The sequence below is a fragment of the Mastigoproctus giganteus genome, chromosome 12 (assembly GCF_048544385.1).
Source record: "Mastigoproctus giganteus isolate SK-2022 chromosome 12, ASM4854438v1, whole genome shotgun sequence".
Classification (NCBI taxonomy): Eukaryota; Metazoa; Arthropoda; class Arachnida; order Uropygi; family Thelyphonidae; genus Mastigoproctus; species Mastigoproctus giganteus.
The window spans coordinates 83,255,827-83,275,981 of NC_143586.1; the positions used below are offsets into that span (position 1 = coordinate 83,255,827).

Here is a 20,155-nt window from a genome sequence, read left to right on the forward strand (position 1 = left end):
TGTCTCTAATTGATTGGAGTAAATGGGAACGAAACTCGACATGGGGAACAAAATTTTTAAATCAACTAGATGACTGTTATTTGTATCAACATGTCAGGGAAAGTACTAGAGAAAAGAATATCCTAGACCTCATCATCACACATGAATCAGATGACATAACAGGGCTGACAGTAGAGGAACCAGTAGCAGGAAGTGATCACGGAGTTTTACGGTGGATGATGACGAGAGAGGCAGCAGAAGTAAAAGGCAAAGGAATGGGTTTTAATTTCAGAAAAGGAAATTACGATGCCTCTATTAACTGGGTAGATATCGCGCAGAGAATGAATACAATTGAACTGTGGTACGCTTTTAAAACATTAATCACAGATGCCTTGAATGCGTATATACCATTAAAAAAATACTCCACGAGAAGGGTTCCAAGTTGGATGAATAGTGAAGTTGCCACATTACTTGAGCAGAAAAAGGTGGCATGGAAAAGTTAGAGCAATAAAAAGTACTGAAGCCTATAACAGCTACAAGGTGATGTGTAATAGAGCCACAGAAAAGGTTCGACAGGCAAAGGCAGTTTATGAGAAATCACTAGCAAACAGAGCAAAGAGGGGGGATAAAGAATTCTTCACATATATAAATGCCAAGAAGAGCAGTACAAACCAGATCGGACCTTTACGTAAGGGAAAGGGGATAGTAATAAATACACCAGCTGCCGTTGCAGATGAACTCAACAGTTATTTTGCATCGATATTTACAAATGAAAAGCCTTTTGTGGCAATGGGAAATTGTGGGAGCGAAGTTAAAAAATATGTAATTAATGATATTGAAATTTTGCAAGATTATTTAATGAAAAAACTTTCAAGCCTACAGACCAGTAAGGCTCCTGGAGTTGATGGAATATACTCTATAATCTTAAGAGAGGCGGCAAGCGAGTGCATTGAACCACTGAGGCTAATTATGCGAGCATCACTAGACTCTGGGGAGATTCCCTTGGATTGGAAAAGTGCAAATGTATCTCCCATACATAAGGGTGGCTCTAAAAGTGAAGTGGGAAATTATCGACCTGTCAGTCTGACTTCAGTAGTAGGGAAAATCATGGAGGCAATGATCAAGGGTGGAATTCAGGATCATTTGGATCGAATTGAAATTCTCAAGGATACTCAGCATGGTTTTGTAAAGGGAAAATCATGTTTAACAAGTCTGGTTCGCTATTTTGAAAGGGTCACTCACGAGCTGGATTTAGGGATAATTTCGACATTGTTTATTTAGATTTCAGCAAAGCTTTTGACTCAGTCCCACATGAGCGGTTGCTTTATAAGCTGGAACAGGTTGGAATCACTGGGAAAATCCTTAGATGGATAGAAGGATGGCTTCAGGGCAGGAGGCAGAGGGTTGTGATAAATGGCTATTCCTCAGATTGGGTTGATGTAAGAAGTGGGGTTCCCCAAGGATCAGTATTAGGACCACTGTTGTTTTTAATTTTCATAAACGACATTGATGAAGGGATAGAGGGCGTGATGTCTAAATTTGCAGATGATGTTAAAATTGGTAGAGTAGTTAATGATCACTGTCAAGCTAAGCTTCTTCAGAGAGACCTAGATAGACTTCAAGAATGGTCAGAAAAATGGCAGCTGTGCTTTAATCAAACAAAGTGTAAGGTATTACACCTGGGAAACAGTAATCCCAAAATAACTTATTCACTTGGTGGAGTTCAACTAAACCCAGTACTGGAGGAAAGGGACTTGGGTGTTACGATACGGTCAGACATGAAATTCTCTGAGCATTGTAAACAGGTTACAAAGAAGGCCCATGGTGTCCTATCGATGATCTATCGAACTTTTGCAAGTAGAGATAGGGACGTGATAATCCCATTATATAAGGCTTATGTTAGACCACACTTGGAATACTGTGTTCAAGTATGGAGACCGCACCTAAAGAAAGACATCGAGCTTCTTGAAAGGGTGCAAAGAAGGGTAACTCGCCTAGTGAGATCGGCAAAAGGGCGTCCTTATGAAGAAAGACTTCGAATATGTGGGTTGCAGAGTTTGGAAACTAGACACCTTAGAGGAGATTTGATTGAGGTGTTTAAGGCGCTGAGAGGCATCAGTAAAATGAATGAGGACAAAATTTTCAAGATTACAAATGATGCTAGAACTAGGGGACATAAATTCAAGTTACGGGGGGAAATGTTTAGATTGGAGTGCAGGAAGTTTTATTTTAGCCAGCGAGTTATAAATTACTGGAATAAGTTGCCTTCATGGGTGGTAGAGGCCGACAGTTTGGGGACATTCAAAGGTCATCTGGATAGTACTTTCGGGTAAGGGAAGCGCATAGGATGATAGGTTTAATTTCCTTTTTATTTTATTTATTTTTTATTTATTAATTATTATTATTTAGTTATTTATTTTATTTATTTATTTATTTATTGTTTTTATCATTGTTTTGTTCGGATTTTTTTTTTTTTTTTTTGGCTGGTGCAGCATAAGCCATAGGCTTTCTTGCACCATATGGCCGTTACCAGGGCTCCCACTCACAAATTTTAAAAAAACTTAGATTGCAACTTAAATAAACCCAAAAAAAACCTAGTTTTCATCATATAGTATAGCAACACAAATAAGATAAAACTTACCATGCAAAAATATCTTTTATTTAATTGTAATCAGAATTTTCATCCCATTCAGTTCCCTCCACATTTATTTTTTGAAGTTCTTTCATTTTTTTCAAACGTTCTTCGTATCTTTTATGACAAGTTCCTTGTATGACTTCTTTTACCAATTCTGATTTAGGTTTCCATGTATAGCAATTTTGATTAGATCTATTTATCGCCTGTTTTGCCATTAGTCGATTTTTCACAGTTTCTGGTTTAAGGGAGTTTGTGGCTTTTGTTTTTATATGGTTTACTTGGGAGAAGATTCTTTCTACGCTTGCCGAAGAGTGAGGTAAAATAGTTAAACTGGTCATAAAGTTAGATAAAATCTCATATTTAGAATTATTAAAGCCATCTTTTACATTACGTAACAGGTACCAAAACTCAGGGATGGTTTTGTAAGAGAAATCTAAATCTTGATTTAAACGAAATGATCTCCATTCATAATCTAGAAGATCTAGTTTGTCTTCAGAAACACGGTGAGGGAACTGCATTGCTAAATGGAAAATTGAGGATGGCGAATTGGCACGATCATGTATCACTGCTGGGTCAAGAACATTGAGACTGGCGATAATTCCATCATCATTTAGAGGAAATCTTTTTCTGATTTCCATACAAAGTTCAACAAGAAATTTTAAACAATCATTTTTAAACCTGCTTTCACTGTCACCAAGTGGTGTTGAATTTGATAAGACCATATAACGGCCTCCCAAATATATTTTATTCAGAGGCTTATGATTTATTGCATTGCTTGGATCAATTTCAACCAGCTTGCACGAAGTAATGACTTCTTTTATGAAAAAACTAAGAATATTTTTATACTCAATTGAAACCATTGAATGAAGTAAGTGCAATCTGAAATGCTCAGATTGAAATTCAATATTCAGACAGTTTACTTTCTCAAGTACATATCCTAAAAACAACAACATATGCTTAGTTCCTTTGGTGATCATAGTATTGTAAATATTCCCTGCACCATCGATTTTGTCAATTTTTGATTGAGACTGAAAATAAAGAACTAACGCATCCCACTGCTCAATAATAATTTTTATTACATTGCCACGGGATAACCAACGTGTTTGTGCTAATTTGGGGATTTTATGCTTAGCAGTATCTACAACATCTTGAATCATTTTGAACTCGTTTAATCTTTTACTACTAAGGGAAAAATAACAAGAGATATCTTTTATAAATATTTCTAGATATGATGGTAGTACCTTGACTGAATGACTAGCACATAATGCAAAAGAATGGCAAACACATCCCATTATAAATACTGATGGTACATCCTTTTTTAGCAATGACTGGAACCCACTCTTAGTACCCATCATAGTGGCACAATTATCACTATCAAAGCCAACGAGGTTACTTATTTGAATGTTTTTTTCTATGAAAAGATCTTTTACAGCTTGATAAAGCCCTTCTAAAGTACCATTTTCGACACAAGCAGTGTCAAGTAACACATCTACAACATCAAGTTTTTGAATATCAAAATATCTAACAACAACAGCTAGAACTTGCGATAAAGATAAATCTGTACTTTCATCTATTATCATTGAAAACTTGTTGTTTCTGCATATGTTAGAAATGTATATTTTTTCATGATAGGCTATGCCATCTTGTATAAGATAAGAGACTTTAGTCGCCTTCATCTGAACTTGTTTTGCAATATTGCTATCATGAAATGCTTTCTTACATGCTTCTATAAGGTGATCACATTGCGCAAATGGAATATTATGCTCAGAAATGAGTGCAGCAATTGTTAACTCTGCCTTTGCTACTTCTTCATTCTCCGTAGGTTTACGTTTTGTGAAGAACGTGTCTAACGTTGAACTTGTCTTAGCAATATTTGCACTTTTTTTATGTTTAACTGTATTTTTATGCACTAGTAACATCAATTTATTGGCATTCTTTAATTTCATTTCACAACAAATACAGTAAGACGCACCTTTTTCATTACTATCTTCTTTCAACCAATCCTTTAATTCCGGATCTTCTAACCATTCATTTCTAAAATTTTGAGTATACCACCGTTTACTCATCTTTCTCTGTGGGGAAAAAGTTTCAGACATTGGGGGCAATTTGTGGGTATGGCTAATTAGCAGTTATCTTATTTAAAATGTTCTATAAAATAAAAAATAAATCACTAATCCATTAACATAAAATAGAAATAGTCACTACAATTTAAATTTATTATATCACTGTATGTAGTACACGCATAAATATAAAAATCACACCAAATAATGCAATAATACCACGAACGATCACGAAAGACTGCAGTAAAGACCGCCTTCTGCCTGCTCAATAGGCTGCGCATACATGTTAGTAACACGATCATGTATGCTTACATGTATGAACATGTAGGCGTAATTTCATAGTGTAGAACCCTGCGAAAACTTTGAAATCCTTTTACATTTGTAGTATTTTGTACAAGCACTTGAGATATTACAAATTATGATCAGTATTGTTAGAATATAAAATTAAGAAAATTGTAAACTGTTATTAAATGTATTAAATTTTATTGTATTTACAAGAAATAAAAATAAATTTTGACTTAAAATTAAAAATTACCGAAAAAACCCAGATAATGAGATATTTTTGCGAAAAAAACCTATCAACCCAGATGACAATCAAAAAACCCAGATCTGGGTGGAAAAACCCAGGAGTGGGAGCCCTGGCCGTTACTAATACTAAGGGGTGAAACTCAAACACAGACAGATATATGCAACAATACCTCGCTTAGCACAGCTTCAAACAGCACGGGTTTCACTATAACACGGTTTTTAATTCAGTTCAAGTCAAAAATTTACTGTACATATTAAAACTCATTAAATAGCCTAGACATGTGCTCTACATATATGCTGCAGTGCCAACTACTGTCTCACATGCACATGTTGCAATAGCTCCCCTCAGGCAGTCAGCAGCAACTTGCAACAGTGTTCAGTATTCTTAATTCCATGCTGATGAGGCGACATGAAACCTTTACAAACTTTTCATTTCACAATTTATTTTTTACCCCATTAAATACAATCGAAAATATATTTGCATCTTGACTAGAAATCACTGCCAACAACATGTGTTCTGTTTGGCAGCATGTTTTGCCCATTTTGGCAAATGTAGTAGTAGTGGCATGTGATGCAAGAAAGCAACTGTATGAGCTTATGCAGCATTAGCCAAAAAAAAAAAAAAAAAAAAAAAATCACTCCAAATGCCTGTCCAGTTCCTCCTTAAATTTATTTAACCTATCAACTTCCACAATGACAGATGGAAGTTTGTTCCACCAATTAACCACCCGCTGGCTAAAGGCAAATTTCCGCACATCAATTCTACATCTGTCTTTTCTTAATTTGAATTTATGCCCCCTTAGGTTCGTAATCTGAACAAGTGGAAGGATCCCATCAGAATTCAGCATGCTCAACCCATTCAAGGCGCAGGTGCCTAGTCTCCAGCCACTGCAATATGCAGAACTTAAGCCTCTCTTGCTTCATTCTCCTCACCAATCTTGTTGCCCTTCTCTGTACTCGCTCAAGCAAATATACATCCTTCCTAAAATGAGGCCTCCAGACCTGTACGCATATGTAATGGCAGTACTCAAGGCGTGGCCTGACCATTGCCTTATACAAAGGCACAGTCACCTCCTTTTCCCTGCTAGCAAAATTCCTATGACCTGTGAGTTTAACTTCTGTTCCAGGAAAATTAATGGAGGCACTGGTTAAAGAAGCACTGCAGGATCATTTAGACAAGACTTCAGTTATAGCTTGGACACATCATGGTTTCGTTAAGGGGAAGTTTTGCCTGACCAATTTGATTGGATACTATGATGCAGTTGCAAAAGAACTGGATGCAGGGAATAACTTTGATATTATTATGTATTTGGACCTTAGAAAGAATTTTGATACTGTTGCACATGGAAGACTGCTGCACAAATTGGAGCAGTGTGTCATTGGAGGCAAATTGCTGCTATGGATAAAGGGGTGGTTGTGGAGGAGAAGACAGAGTCGTAATCAATGGACACTGCTCATTGTGGACTAATGTTATTAGTGGAGTCCATCAGGGTTCAGCATGGGTCCATTATTGTTTTCTGTATTTATTAATAATATTGATGATGGTATATATCAAGCTTAATATCCAAGTTTGCAGATGATAAAAAGGTTGGCAGATGGGCTGAGAGGTGGCAAATGAAGTTTAACATTGACAAATGTAAAGTACTACATATGGCAAACAGCAACCCCAGAGCAATGTATCAACTCTGGTACAACACTGTCAGTGGTAGAGAATGAAAAAGACCTGGGGGTAATTGTGCAGGCAGATATGAAGTTCTCTGAGCAGTGCTCAGAGTAGCTCATGGTGTCTTGTCAATGATATACAGGAATTTTTCTAACAGGGATAAGGAGGTGATTATTCCGTTGTATAAGGCAATGGTCAGCCCACACTTGAGTACTGTATACAGGTCTAGAGGCCTCATTTCAAAAAGGATGTCGAGCTGCTGGGACGAGTACAGAGAAGGGCAACAAGATTAGTGAATGGAACAAAGGGTTGATCTTACGAAGAAAGGCTTAAGTTTTGCAAATTACAGTCTCTGTAGACTAGGCACCGTCGAGGGATCTGATAGAGGTGTATAAAGTCTTGAATGGTTTGAGTATGTTTAATGCTGATGGGATTCTTCCTCGTGCTCAGAATAATCACCGCAGAGGGCATAAATTCAGGTTGAGAAAAGACAGATGTAGGATAGATGTGCGGAAATTTGCCTTTAGCCAGCGGGTATTTGGTTGGTGGAACAGACTTCCATCCCTTGTTGTGGAAATTTATAGCCTAAATGAATTTAAAGGCTGAGCTGGACAGGTATTTCGAATGAACGGAGGGGTGAAGTGGAAGTGGTTTTTTTTTTTTTTTTTGGCTGATGCTGCATAAGCTTGCTTTCTTGCATCGTATGCCTCTGCTAATGCTAGTTAACCAAGAAAAATTCATTTGACATTTTCTTGGTTTACTGGAAATGTGCTTGTAGCCCAAGCTGTCTTGTAAACTACTAGAGAAATACATTTCTATGACATGATATTCATTGTTATTTTTATAAAGTTAAACTAAAGCTGACTCAAAACAAAAATGCGATTTTTTTTAGTTAACATTGTGTGACACTAAGCCCTCGATATGTAAGAATGTTGCCCACCAACAAAGAGATAACCTCAAAAATAAAAGTCTGGATAATGGCAAGGGCATTTATCTGAAATGAATAACAACAATGTTAATTAAATTTTTACACTGGGAAACAGAGAAAAGGCTCTCAAGTATTGTACTGTAAAATACTACAAGGAACCATGGATGCTTTGTATGTCACAAACCGTAGAATACATTGAGAAGAAAAATGATTACTCATAGAAAATGAGCCATCCACACTTTCACTAAATTTCTCCTGTCTTTGTTTACATGGTAGGTACAAGGGATCCCTAAATCGTTTTTGTTTTATCTGCTGTGCAAGTAACCTTACAATGTCTAAGAGTCCTTGAGTGTAGTGGAAAAAGTGGATGTGCTTAATAGTCTAGATCAAGGCATAAAAAAAGCCCTCTTTAAAATTTGGTATCCTTGCAAGTAGTGTGTCAGCCATTCTGAAAAACCATGTTTTGATTCTCAAACTGGGAGGAAATGGGACCCAGTCAGAAGTGTGCAAAATTCTTCCGTTTTTAAGTGCGTAAAGTTGATTCGATACCAAAACATACCGGTATCAGGGCCATTAATAAAAGAAAAGGCAGTGAAGTAAGCATCTTTTTCGGTGTTAAAACATTCCAGTTCTGGTTGGCTGGACAAATTTGAATAGCCCCATGCCTTATTTGAGAAAATTATTTCTGGTGAAAGTGGGGTTGTAATCAAAGAAGACTGTACCCATTGGAAAGAAACAGTTTTGAAAAAAAATTATGGAAGACTAAGGGTCCAAAGACATATTCAGCATCGATAAAACAGGTCTATTTTTTAAATGTTTGTCGAACAAGACACTGACTTTTAAAGGTGATAAATATTTAGGTGGTAAAAATAGTAAGGAGAGTAAGTATTTAATCTTTTTATTTAAAAAGATTAAATATTCACACTCTTAGTCAGTGCAAATATGGCTGGTAATGAAGCTTTTGGTAATAGGCAAAAGTAAACAACCCCAATGTTTCAAAGGATTAAAGTTGTTAGAGTTGGATGAAATTTTTGAACAGTGGATTTTAAATTTTGACAGAAAGGTGACAAAAGAAAACAGAAAAATCGTGTTGATTGTCGACAACTGCCCCGCCCACCTTCACTCTGTAATTTTGAAACATAAGCTTGGTTTTGAAGCTTGTTTTCTTCCACATGAATACTTCATCTAAACTGCAGCCAGTGGACCAAGACATTATTAAGAATTTGAAAATGCACTACCAAAGGCCCATACTGAAAAAAATGATACTGAGAATGGAAACCAACCAACCTATAGTCTGTTATAGATTTGCCAATGTATCACAGTTGGTGAAAGCGTGGAGTCAAGATGTGACGAAAACAATTAAAAATTGCTTTGGAAAAGCAGGTTTTGCTAAAATGGCAATTAACAGCAATGAACTACTACAAGATTTTGAGCAATCTTGAGAAGAACTCCAATCGAAAGGTTTGATCAGTGGAGAAATTGTTCTTGACAAATTTTTTGGAGTTGATAATGATGTCATAGTAGCTGAATATCCAAATGACTACATTTTGAAGAGTATTCAAAGGACTAGTATCAATATATTGACAATGAGTTGGATGAAAATGAAGACAATGAAGGCAATGTTAAACCTTCCAAACATGAAATGTTAGCAGCATTTGAAACTTTTCATGAAGGCCTTCATCAACCAGAAAATATATTTGAGTGTTCATAGTTCATAAAAATGCAAACATTTTTATGAACGATGTACAGTAAAATCCAGTGTACAACAAAAAATAACCAAATATTTTACAAAATAATTATTAAAAGTATACTAATATATTGTGTGCACCATGTAAGTAGTCATTTCTTAATATGTATGTATTAATACATACGCCAATAAGCCAAAACATTATGAACAGAGTCATTAAGCAAATCGAAGCAATTGTAGGTTAACCACAGCGCATGCACGAGTCGGGCATAAAAAACGCCTAAGCTCCTGTTCTTCAGATGGGAAAGGCAGCAGACTTAAGCAAGTTTGACAAAGGCCAAATTGTAATGGCCAGACGACTGGGTCAGAGCATATCCGAAACGGTATGGCTGGTGGAATGCCCACGGTCAGCTGTGGTTAGTATTTACCGAAAGTGGTCCAAGGAAGGAAAACTCACAAACCATCGGTGAGGTGTTGAACAACCATAGCTCATCGTTGCTTGAGGTGAGCGAAGGCTCTCCTGGATGGTACATGACAACAGAAGGGCAACTGTGGTGCAACTCGCCGGTAATTGGAATGCTGTTGATTGGAATAATGTGTCACAACACACACAGTACATCGAACCCTTCTGAAAATGGGGCTGCATAGCCACAGGCCGCTCCGAGTGCCTATGCTAACCACCGTTCACTGGTGACAGCATCTACAATGGGCAAGCGAGCATCGAAATTGGATCTTGAGTGATTGGAAGAAGGTTGTCTGGTCCAATGAATCACGTTTTCTGTAACACCATGTGGACAGCCGTGTACATGTGTGTCGTTTACCTGGGGAAGTGATGGTGCGTGGATGCACCGTGGGACAAAAACAAGCCGGTGGCGGTGGTGTCATGATTTGGGCGATGTTCTGCTGGGATACCCTGGGTCCAGTCATCTATGTGCTGGGCTCTCTGATATCTGATATCATCATTGCTGACCAGGTACACCCTTTCATGGCACTTCTTCTCCTCTGGCAGTGCCATCTTTCAGCAGGATAATGCGCCATGCCACACTGCCCAGATTGTTTGAGACTGGTTTGCAGAACGTGAGGAAGACTTCCAGGCCTCCCAAATTCTCAAGACATCAGTCGCACCGAGCATCTGTGGTTGGTGTTGGAACAGCAACTCCAATCTGTGGCATCTCAACCACGGACTTTACAGAAGTTAAAGGATCTGCTGGTTATGTGTTGGTACCAGATACCACAAGTCAGATTTAGAAATCTTGTACTGCCAACGTCATATTAGTTAGGTGGTCATAATGCTTTGACTCATCGGTGTACATATGTATGTGTTAATAGGTGGAAAAAATACTGTGAGCAGCTCTTCTGAGCACCTGCTGACACTAACGTTCTGCCCTCCCCTTTTCAAGAGTGTGATCATGAAGCAGTTTCATTGGAGGAAGAAGTCGAAAAAGCCATCAGAGAACTAACATGTGGAAAGTCACATGGAATTGATGAAATACCAATGGAATTGTTTAAAGCTACAGGTTTGAAGGGCATCCAGTTTTTTCATAAAATGATTGTAAATATTTGGGAAACGGGATGGTGGCCATTAGATTGGAAGAAATCAATTTTCATTCCCTTACCAAAAAAAATCTGAAAATTTGCTCAAATTACAGGACTATTAGCCTAATTTCTCATGCTAGCAAGATTCTTCTTAATCATATTTTTTAAACAATTTCAAACTTGAAGAAGAAATGCCAGAAGAGCAGGCGCCTCCATAGCCAGGTGGACAGGAGCAGCAGTGCGTTGCACACGCTTCTTGATCAGACTGGGGTTCCAGCCCGTGACCACCAAATACGGAGGATGCGGAAAGGTCAGGAAATGACCACCGCATATCCCCGGAGCAATATGGCCTTAGTTTCTAATGCTCCTAAAAACCAAATAACAACAACAACAGCCACAAGAGCAAGCTGGTTTCAGAAGGGGCAGAGGAACCAGAAATCAGATCTTAAAGTCTGACTGATTATTTAAAAATGTAAAGAATTCAATATTCCAGTCGTTCTGTGTTTGATAAATTATTCAAAAGCATTTGATTGTGTCCAACATGAGAAACTATGGAAAACGATGACTAATATGGGATTCCCAATCCACATAATTCAGTTGATTAAGCTACTGTACCAAGAACAGGAAGGAACTCTGAGAATCAATATGGAAACACAGACTTTTTCAAAATAGGTAACAGTGTCAGGCAGGGCTGTATTTTGTCACCTCACCTTTTTAATCTTTATGCCAAAGATATCATGCATGATGATTTAGAGACTGGCATCAAAATTGGAGGGCTGAAGATGACCTTCGTTGTGCAGATGATTCCATGCTAATTTGCAATTCTAAGGATCATCTTAAAGAAACTCTGAGGAGAGTATGTGAAGAAAGTAAGAAAAAAAGGATTGTTTCTGAATGTGTGTAAAACTAAAACTGTGGTGATTGGTGATAATCTCGGTTCCGGTAAACTGAAGGTTAAATGAGCAAATTATCGAAGAAGTTGATGAATTTGATTACTTAGGGTCATGAATAAATAAAAATAGTGACAGCTCAGATGATGCAAAGAGGTGACAGACAATTGCTAAAATGTTGATCGCCGATCTGACAAAATTATGGAGAGATCAAGATCTTCCCCTAAAGATGAAACTGAGAATCATTGATTCATTAATTTTTCCAGTTGCCACTTATGGATATGAAGGTTGGAATCTGAAAAGCATTGACAGGAAGAAAATTGAGGCATTTGAAATCTGTATTACGGGAGAATATTGCGTACTTCTTACCTTGATCGATGAACAAATGAGTGGGTATTGGCCTAAAATTCTTCTTCATAGCATCAACAAAAGAAAACTCAAGTTTTTTGGAGCTATAGTAAGAAGGGAAACATTTCTGTTGAAGAAGATAATGGAAGGAAAAATTGAGGAGGAGAGTTGCAGAGGAAGACCTGCAACTAGGTGGAAGGATGGGATCAGTGAACTTCTGGGTATGACATTATGTGATGTGCTCGTAGAGCACATGATCGACGCAGTTGGAGGAATTTGTTGGTGGCCACAACAGCTCCTCAAGGAACTATGTGACTGGAAGAAGAAGATGTGTTAATAAATTAATTGTTTTAAAATGTTAGAAAATTTATTCATTCCCACTTATTTCTAATTTATTTTCCATCTTTTAACATATGTCTGAATGTTGAATTGCAGTATTTTTCATTGTTGAAAAGGTCATATTTCTTTATAACGAAATTTCTGTTTAATGAATTTTATCAAGCGAACTGCCGATTTCGTTATATAGAGGTCTGACTGTATATACTTAAAATTATAACCATTTATATTTTTAATTATTTATTATTATTTTTTTTTATAGATTACAGTACCTTCCATTAACTATTACAGCACTAAATTTGAAAGCTCTGTGGTTGTCAGAAAACCAGGTAAAATATTTTGCTTCAGATATTATAAGATTTCAGAATTGTTGGTTGTGTTGTGAATAGGATTGCTTTCTGATTTTAAACTTTTTTCAAGAACCTAGCAAATATTAGAAATCAAGAATCTTAAAACATTTAGCATAGAAAGTAAATAAACATTGGCATAAGAATTTTTTTTACCTTTAGACAATGCATTCATTAAATTTCATAAGATGATATGAAAACACATCAGAGTTCATTTAAGAACAGAAATAGAAAATCAAATTCATAATAACTGCACAATCATACACCAACCATTATTAAAAATATATAAATAGTGTTATGTTATATTAAAATAATGATGTAAATGAAATAAATAGAATGATATAATTCCACTGGATAAAACTGATAAAAAGGTAACTGTCTGTACAATAAAATATGTACAGACAGTTACTAAGTAAATAATTCTTTTGCAGTTTAAAATTAAAATTTCATATTTTATTGTACAGACAGTTACCTTTTTATCAGTTTTATCCAGTGGAATTATATCATTCTATTTTTTTCATTTATCTACATCATTATTTTAATATAACATAACACTATTTATATATTTTTAATAACGGTTGGTGTATGATTGTGCAGTTATTATGAATATGAATATTCCCAACCCCCAGAGGTCTATTTGAAGATTTAGAAAATCAAATACCACCACTCAGACCATAATCCACTTGACAAAAATATAAATAATTTTTCCTCGTTACCTATATTACTATAAGTACACAAAATTTAGCTGAAGAGGTACTGCTATTACCACTATTCAAACAAAAAAATAAATAAATAAATACAATCAGTCCTCGTATAGGACGATAGTTGTGTTCCTAGAAACCCTCGTGCAATGCAAAATTGTGCAATATAAACAACAGGCCCTATGGGAAAAATAGCGTTAGGTGCCAACCACCCAAAGTTGAACACACATTTGTAACCAAAACATTACCAAACACAATAAATAATCATAATAAAAATACTTACGTATTTTATTACGAGTAATAGTCGTAATAAAATACTTACGTATTTTATTATGACTATTACGTAATAAAATATTGCTAATGCTTTTGCTTCTGTCGTAAGCAAACTTGTTTTTTGTTTGATTTTCTATCCAAACAGTTGACAGCCGTGGCATCTCTTCCAATTCTTTGTATCTTAATCTAATTGATTTTAATTACACTTTGAGTTGTTACTGCTATGAAAGTTGTTTTTATTTTCTCCGCATTCTTTGTAATTCTCAGCATTGCCTCATTTAGGTCTGTAGCATGTGCAATATCATGGTCTTTCATTTCGCTCAAAGTGTTTCACAGTTTCATATTTTTTCGCTATCGACTGTGGCGGACTGGCCATAAGCCTTGCCGGAGGCCGGTGTGATTTTGGCCATAAAACATAGTATGAGGCTACTATAAATTTTGCCTGGTAAGAATTTTTGACCCAGTCCGCCTCTGTTTATCGATATTGCTTTTTTTTTTTTTTTTCTCTCTGAATCTGCAGTGTCTTCACCAGGACACTTTCTTTTCACACCTTTTAAGTATTTTACTCATTTTTAGGGAATAAAGCACAATTACAAAACGAGGAGACATGCTTGATACACATAAACAAAGCTGCGCACATGTAGCAACTGAATAAACAACACCGTAAAGGCAGAGATACACTATTAACACCTCACATTTTACTAAAGCACATTTCTAGGGGTTACTACCATAAAACAATAAAAACAATTTCCAGTTGTGTTTCTGCTAGTGGAATCTGTTATAAACTGGTAGTAAACTCGATCTACATTGCATTTGCGATTATACTGATAGCTGGAATTGTGTTGGTTTTTACGTTATTATGGTGAAATGTGTTTCCCCTTCACTAATATAAAACACATAAATACATTTTCGGAATCTTCTCTTCATTCCTATCGTGTTGCGTTCAGTTGGGGTGATTCCGCATTCGACTGCCATTTCTTATAAACACAAAGGCGAATCATGCATAAGCGAATTCAGTTCGTGTTATATAAGATATCGTTCCCCTATTTATAAATCGTGTATGATTGAATTCGTGTAATGTAAACACGTGTTATCCGAGGACTGACTGTACCTTGAAATTAGGTTAGAATAGAAAGTGCTAACACTTGCCCATGGAAATGACTGCCACAGAATTCTGCTAAAGTGGGAAGACCATAACTTCATATCCCTCGTATGAATACTGACATTTCTTACAATTCTTACAAGATAAATTGTAAAACTATAAAAGGATAAAGGAATCACAGGAATGACTCTGTCAGGGTGCATCCACTCCTGTCAGTTCCAAAAGAGTTGTATTTTTATTATGACCTGTTAATAACTAGCCAAAGAGAAAATAACCTTAAATGTGTTCAAACCCTTTATTAACAAACTTGAGAAAATAAAATTCCATAATGAAAGTTTTTGATGTTAGCCAGTGCCAAATAGATTAGCCTAAATCGGGGGTCGGGAACCTGCAGCCTTTTGGGATACCAGTTGCATCCTTTTGTCTATTTCTCTCAAATGCAGAATCCACCTTTTATTTCATGACATAACACCAAACTCAAAATATTTTTAAGGTAAATTTTATCTATTCTCTTTTTTATATATCGTTATTCTCCTTATATAATATAATTTAGGTTTACAGTTACGTGAACATTACCAAAATAATAATAAAAAAAAGGCATTAAAATGTTGGATAGTACGATAGAGCACAAAAAGTGAAGAGGTAAAATTATTTATATTGATAACTGTGTAGTTAGCGAGAGGCCTGTTGAGATCTTATTGCATTTGCAATAATTCTGATAACTGGAATTGTGTGGGTTTTTACGTTATTATGGTGAAATGTATTCCCCCTTTACTGAACTCTTCAATCATATAAAAAACATAAATAAATTTTCAGGATCTTCTCTTCTCTTCATTCCTATTTACTTATTACAATGATGAAGGGAAAGCAACCAATGGAAAGTGCAAGTGCTGGCAGTGCTAGGAAATGAAACGAAATTGATTTAGAAATGAAGATGATTAATTAAGAATTATGAAGAAGGACAAAGTTTGTCATCCGTTGCATGAAATTAGGTCTCGCTGCTTCAACAGTGAATACTATTTTAAGGGACAGTGCATGTATAAAAGAACATGTTAAAGGATCAACGTATTTCACACCGGGGCTAGGCCGCCCCAACAATGATCACAAAACAGCGTTCGGGTACTATATCAAAGATGGAAAAGCTATTAATAATATGGATGGAAAATAAGATTCAGAAGAAAGTGTCCCTGAATCTAATGGCCATTCAAGCAAGAAGTATTTATGAAGATAATGATAAGTACGGCAAACCCCCAAGCCAAGTTCGTGGTAAGCGATGGGCGGTTTAATAAGTTCAAGCATCACACTGGTTTCCAAAAATTTAAGTATGCAGTGAAGTCACCAGTGCCGATTCTGCAGCTGCAGAGATATTTTGTGATGTGTTAGAAAAAAAACCTTCTAAATCTGCACAGTCTTCAACATCTGCAGCGGTGTGCCTATCAGCTGGTGAGTTAATTCTGGCATTGATGCTTGAAAGATAAAACCTTCTGACATTATGCCTGTCTCTCTTTTTGTAATTTTATAATTTTGAAATTTTTGTAATTTGGTATGTTTTTGTAATTTTTCCTGCGCATGAGATAAAAAAAAAAATTGAATAATTCTATTCACATGTTTGTTGAACATATTTGTATTTTACTTGCAAGTGCGGAATTTCCCTAAATGCTTATTTAGGGAAATTCCGACTTATGTAAAATTCGGCTTATGTAGTGTTCTGCAGAATGCAACCCTTACGTTAATCGGGGAGTGGCCGAATTCAAAACTGTGTCAGGAAAAGGGACTGACATCACTGACACTACATATAAAGCAATATACTCGGAAGAAGAGGTAGGCCATTTAGCGATGTGGAAATCATAAAAGAATGCATTGTTGAAGTTGTGGGATGTTTAGATTCAGCTGAGGTTAATAAGTACAAACAACTACCTCTTTCAAGGAGGACCATAACTGATCGGCAACATGAATTAGCCCAAACAGAACAGCTTCATGCAATATGCCAAAGCAAAAACATTTATTATTCAATCGCCTCGGATGAAACCACTGACATTACGGACTCAGTGCAGGTGTTATTTTTTTTTTTTTTTTGAGTTATAAATGTGGATTTTCATTATCACAAGGGGTTACTGGCTTTGGATATGCTTACTGCCAGGACACGTGGAATTGACATCTTTTCTAATGCATGAAGCGAAACTGAATTTATGTAATTTAGTAAGTATATGCATAGATGGCACACCTTCCATGAGAGGAAAACATGACGGATTTGTTGGGTTACTACAGAAAGAATTGGCAGATCTAGAACAGCGGGCCCCCGTTATAACACGGTTTGGTTTACGCTGATTCGCTATAACGCTGTTCATATATTATAACCCATATCTGACTATAACGCTGTCACAGATCACTATAACGCTCTTTTGCAGATTGCATTTTTGGCATATTTAACGAAATCGTTTAATGAAAATGAATAGCAAAACAGCATTAAAACGTTTCCCATGCCGACTTGAGAAATTTTCCCATGCTCAGTGAAATTTTCTCGCACGCTAATTTAATTGCAGTACAGTGACTTGTTACATAGTTCCGAGATCAACATTTTAAAAAATGATCAAGTATATTGCTTGTAATATTTGCGTTATATGCATTTATCCAAAGTCTAGTCATCACTCAGTACAGTATTAGACATTGTGTGTAATGGACAGTTTACTTGAAAATTGTATCATAATTGCAACTAACGCAGTTACATTTTCGAAGAGTTAATAATGGCCGATAAGAATGAAAAAGCAACAACGTCTGGGCGCAGTATGAAGACTATAAATGTAAGAAAAAGACTGAATTTGAAAATTAAATTAGACATTTTGAAGCGAATCGATTCCAGTCAAAGACAAGCGGATGTGTGCCATAATTTAGGACTTGCAAGTTTAACTATAAGAACAATTATAAAAAAAAATAAAGAATTAATTTTAGCAGCGGGAAAGATAGCTGTTCCACTGCAAGCAACTAGGACTAGGCCAGCTATTAGGATTGAAATGGAAAGACTTTAACTAATTTTATTGAAGATAATATCCAATGCAGAATTCAGTTAAGTTAAATATTATAAAAAAAAGAGAGAGAGATTAGTCAGTATAATGATCTGAAGAAAACTCACCAAAAAAAAAAAAAATGTGGAAACATTTAAAACTAGTAAGAGCTGGTTGAATAGATTTAAAATCAAGGGAGAAGCCACAAGTGCAGATCACGGAGCCGAAACTTTCAAAAAAGAACTTGTTAAAATTATTGAAGAGGGTTATTATACTTCTCAACAAGTTTTTAACATAGATGAAGCAGGACTTTTGTGGAAACGAATGCCTAAAAGAAGTTTCATATTGAAAAAAGGAAAAAAAACATGCCAGGTTTCAAAGCGACGAAGGATCGGTTTACTTTATTGTTAGGTTGTAATGCTGCGGGGAATTTAAAATTAATACCCCTTTTAGTTTATTTGCAGGAGGGCCAAAGTTCAACCTAAAATCGACACATTTTTCATGATTAACTTTATCAATTAAATTAAATCAATTTAGATCAATTAAATTCATGATTTTAATTGGAATTTTAAGTTTAATTTTGATACGTAAGTAGTTACCACATAATTATATACGTATGTAATGCAGAATATTTTATATGTACAAATATTTGAATATTAAATATTTTGACCGACATTTGTGCATCTTTTCACTACCATTTATTATTGATTAGGAAATATCCTATGGCACCGACCACAACTCACAAATACCTTATGGGAATGCATGCGCTCGCTTAGCGCAGATTCACTTAGCGCTCTGTTTTTCCGGAACAAATCATCAGCATTAAGCGGGGCTCACCTGTACTTTGATATCCTTTCAATTCTTCATCAGCAGAATCTCTGCACCAAATCTACTGTTTTAAGTGACACAATAAATAAAGTTATAGGTACTGTAAACTACATTTGAGCAAATACATCACGACATCACCAATTTTGCAACATGCTTCAGCATGCATGATGATTAAACTTTTGCGTGGATCTGCGATATCATTCTAAAGTACACTGGTTGTCTAAAGGACAAACAGTTGTCGAACTTTTATCTTTATGAAAACAAATCACAGGCTTTTTTGAGGAACTGAATCAACAGTGTGAATTGTCAAAAGTGGAATTCTGCAGAGATATTGCATTTTTGTGTGGTATGTCAAAGCAAAATGATCTGAATATCTTTTTGCAAGGTAAAACCAAATCTATATATAATATGTGGCTTAAAATACAGGCATTTCGGAAAAAGTGACCTTTTTTCAAAACCTTGCCTACCCAATCAGAACTTTCAGCTGAACACTTTCCTGAACGGGCAAAAGTAATTAATGAATAGGATACAAACAATCATTAATGAAATGCAACATGAAAGAATATACAGCTGGTCTAGAGTCCTTGATTGAAGAATACAATGTGAAAGGTTTGCTGATTTTGAGAAACATGAGCTCGCACTGAAGCTAGCTTTTCAACGACACCTGATTGATGTCTCCAAAGCACCTGATGACTTACAGATGGAATTAATTGAGCTCCCAGAAGATAATATCGCCGACCGGGCTAGCCAGGTAGGTAAAGTGCCTACCTGACAACCCAAAGGTTGTGGGTTCGATTCCCGCCTCGGGCTTGGATCACAGTAAAATGCAAAAACTTTGGGAGGTGCATTATGGCCATAGAAGCTGATGCGCCAACAACTAACAAGGAGAACAAGGAGGAGAAGATAATATTCTGAAGTCTGTATGACACGAAGCAGGATCCTCTTCAAATATGGAAGAATGCTGTTGATACACACATCTGCATGAACATGCTTGTCGAATGCTATCTTGTTTTGGCACAACCTACTATTGTGAATCAACATTTTCATATATGGCACAAATTAAAACAAGCTTGAGATCTCAGATAATGGATATTCACTTGGAGGACCAATTAAAACTAGGCTCAACGATGTTGGAACTAAATATCAGACTACTGTCTGACATTAAGCATTAACATTCCCTACTATCCGGGCCTTTCAGAGCATGTGGCGCGGGCACTACGGTAGTGTCAGACCCACTTACATAAAGGTAAAGTGCAGCCATTATCAACCCACTGCAGGATGGAAGCCTCCTCAACAATTCATGCTGCATACT

The 20,155-nt window shown here is 36.2% G+C and overlaps 1 protein-coding gene across 7 annotated transcripts in view; it reads left to right on the forward strand.

Moving 5' to 3' along the window:
• scrib (scribble planar cell polarity protein) overlaps positions 1 to 20,155 on the forward strand; it is a 1,177,936-nt gene that overhangs the window by 307,152 nt on the left and 850,629 nt on the right. For all 7 annotated transcript variants that reach the window (XM_090386364.1, XM_090386369.1, XM_090386366.1 and 4 more), the window contains exon 9: positions 12,853 to 12,919. In XM_090386364.1, the coding sequence (XP_090242490.1) occupies positions 12,853 to 12,919 (67 nt within the window). The remainder of the gene's footprint in view (positions 1 to 12,852; positions 12,920 to 20,155) is intronic.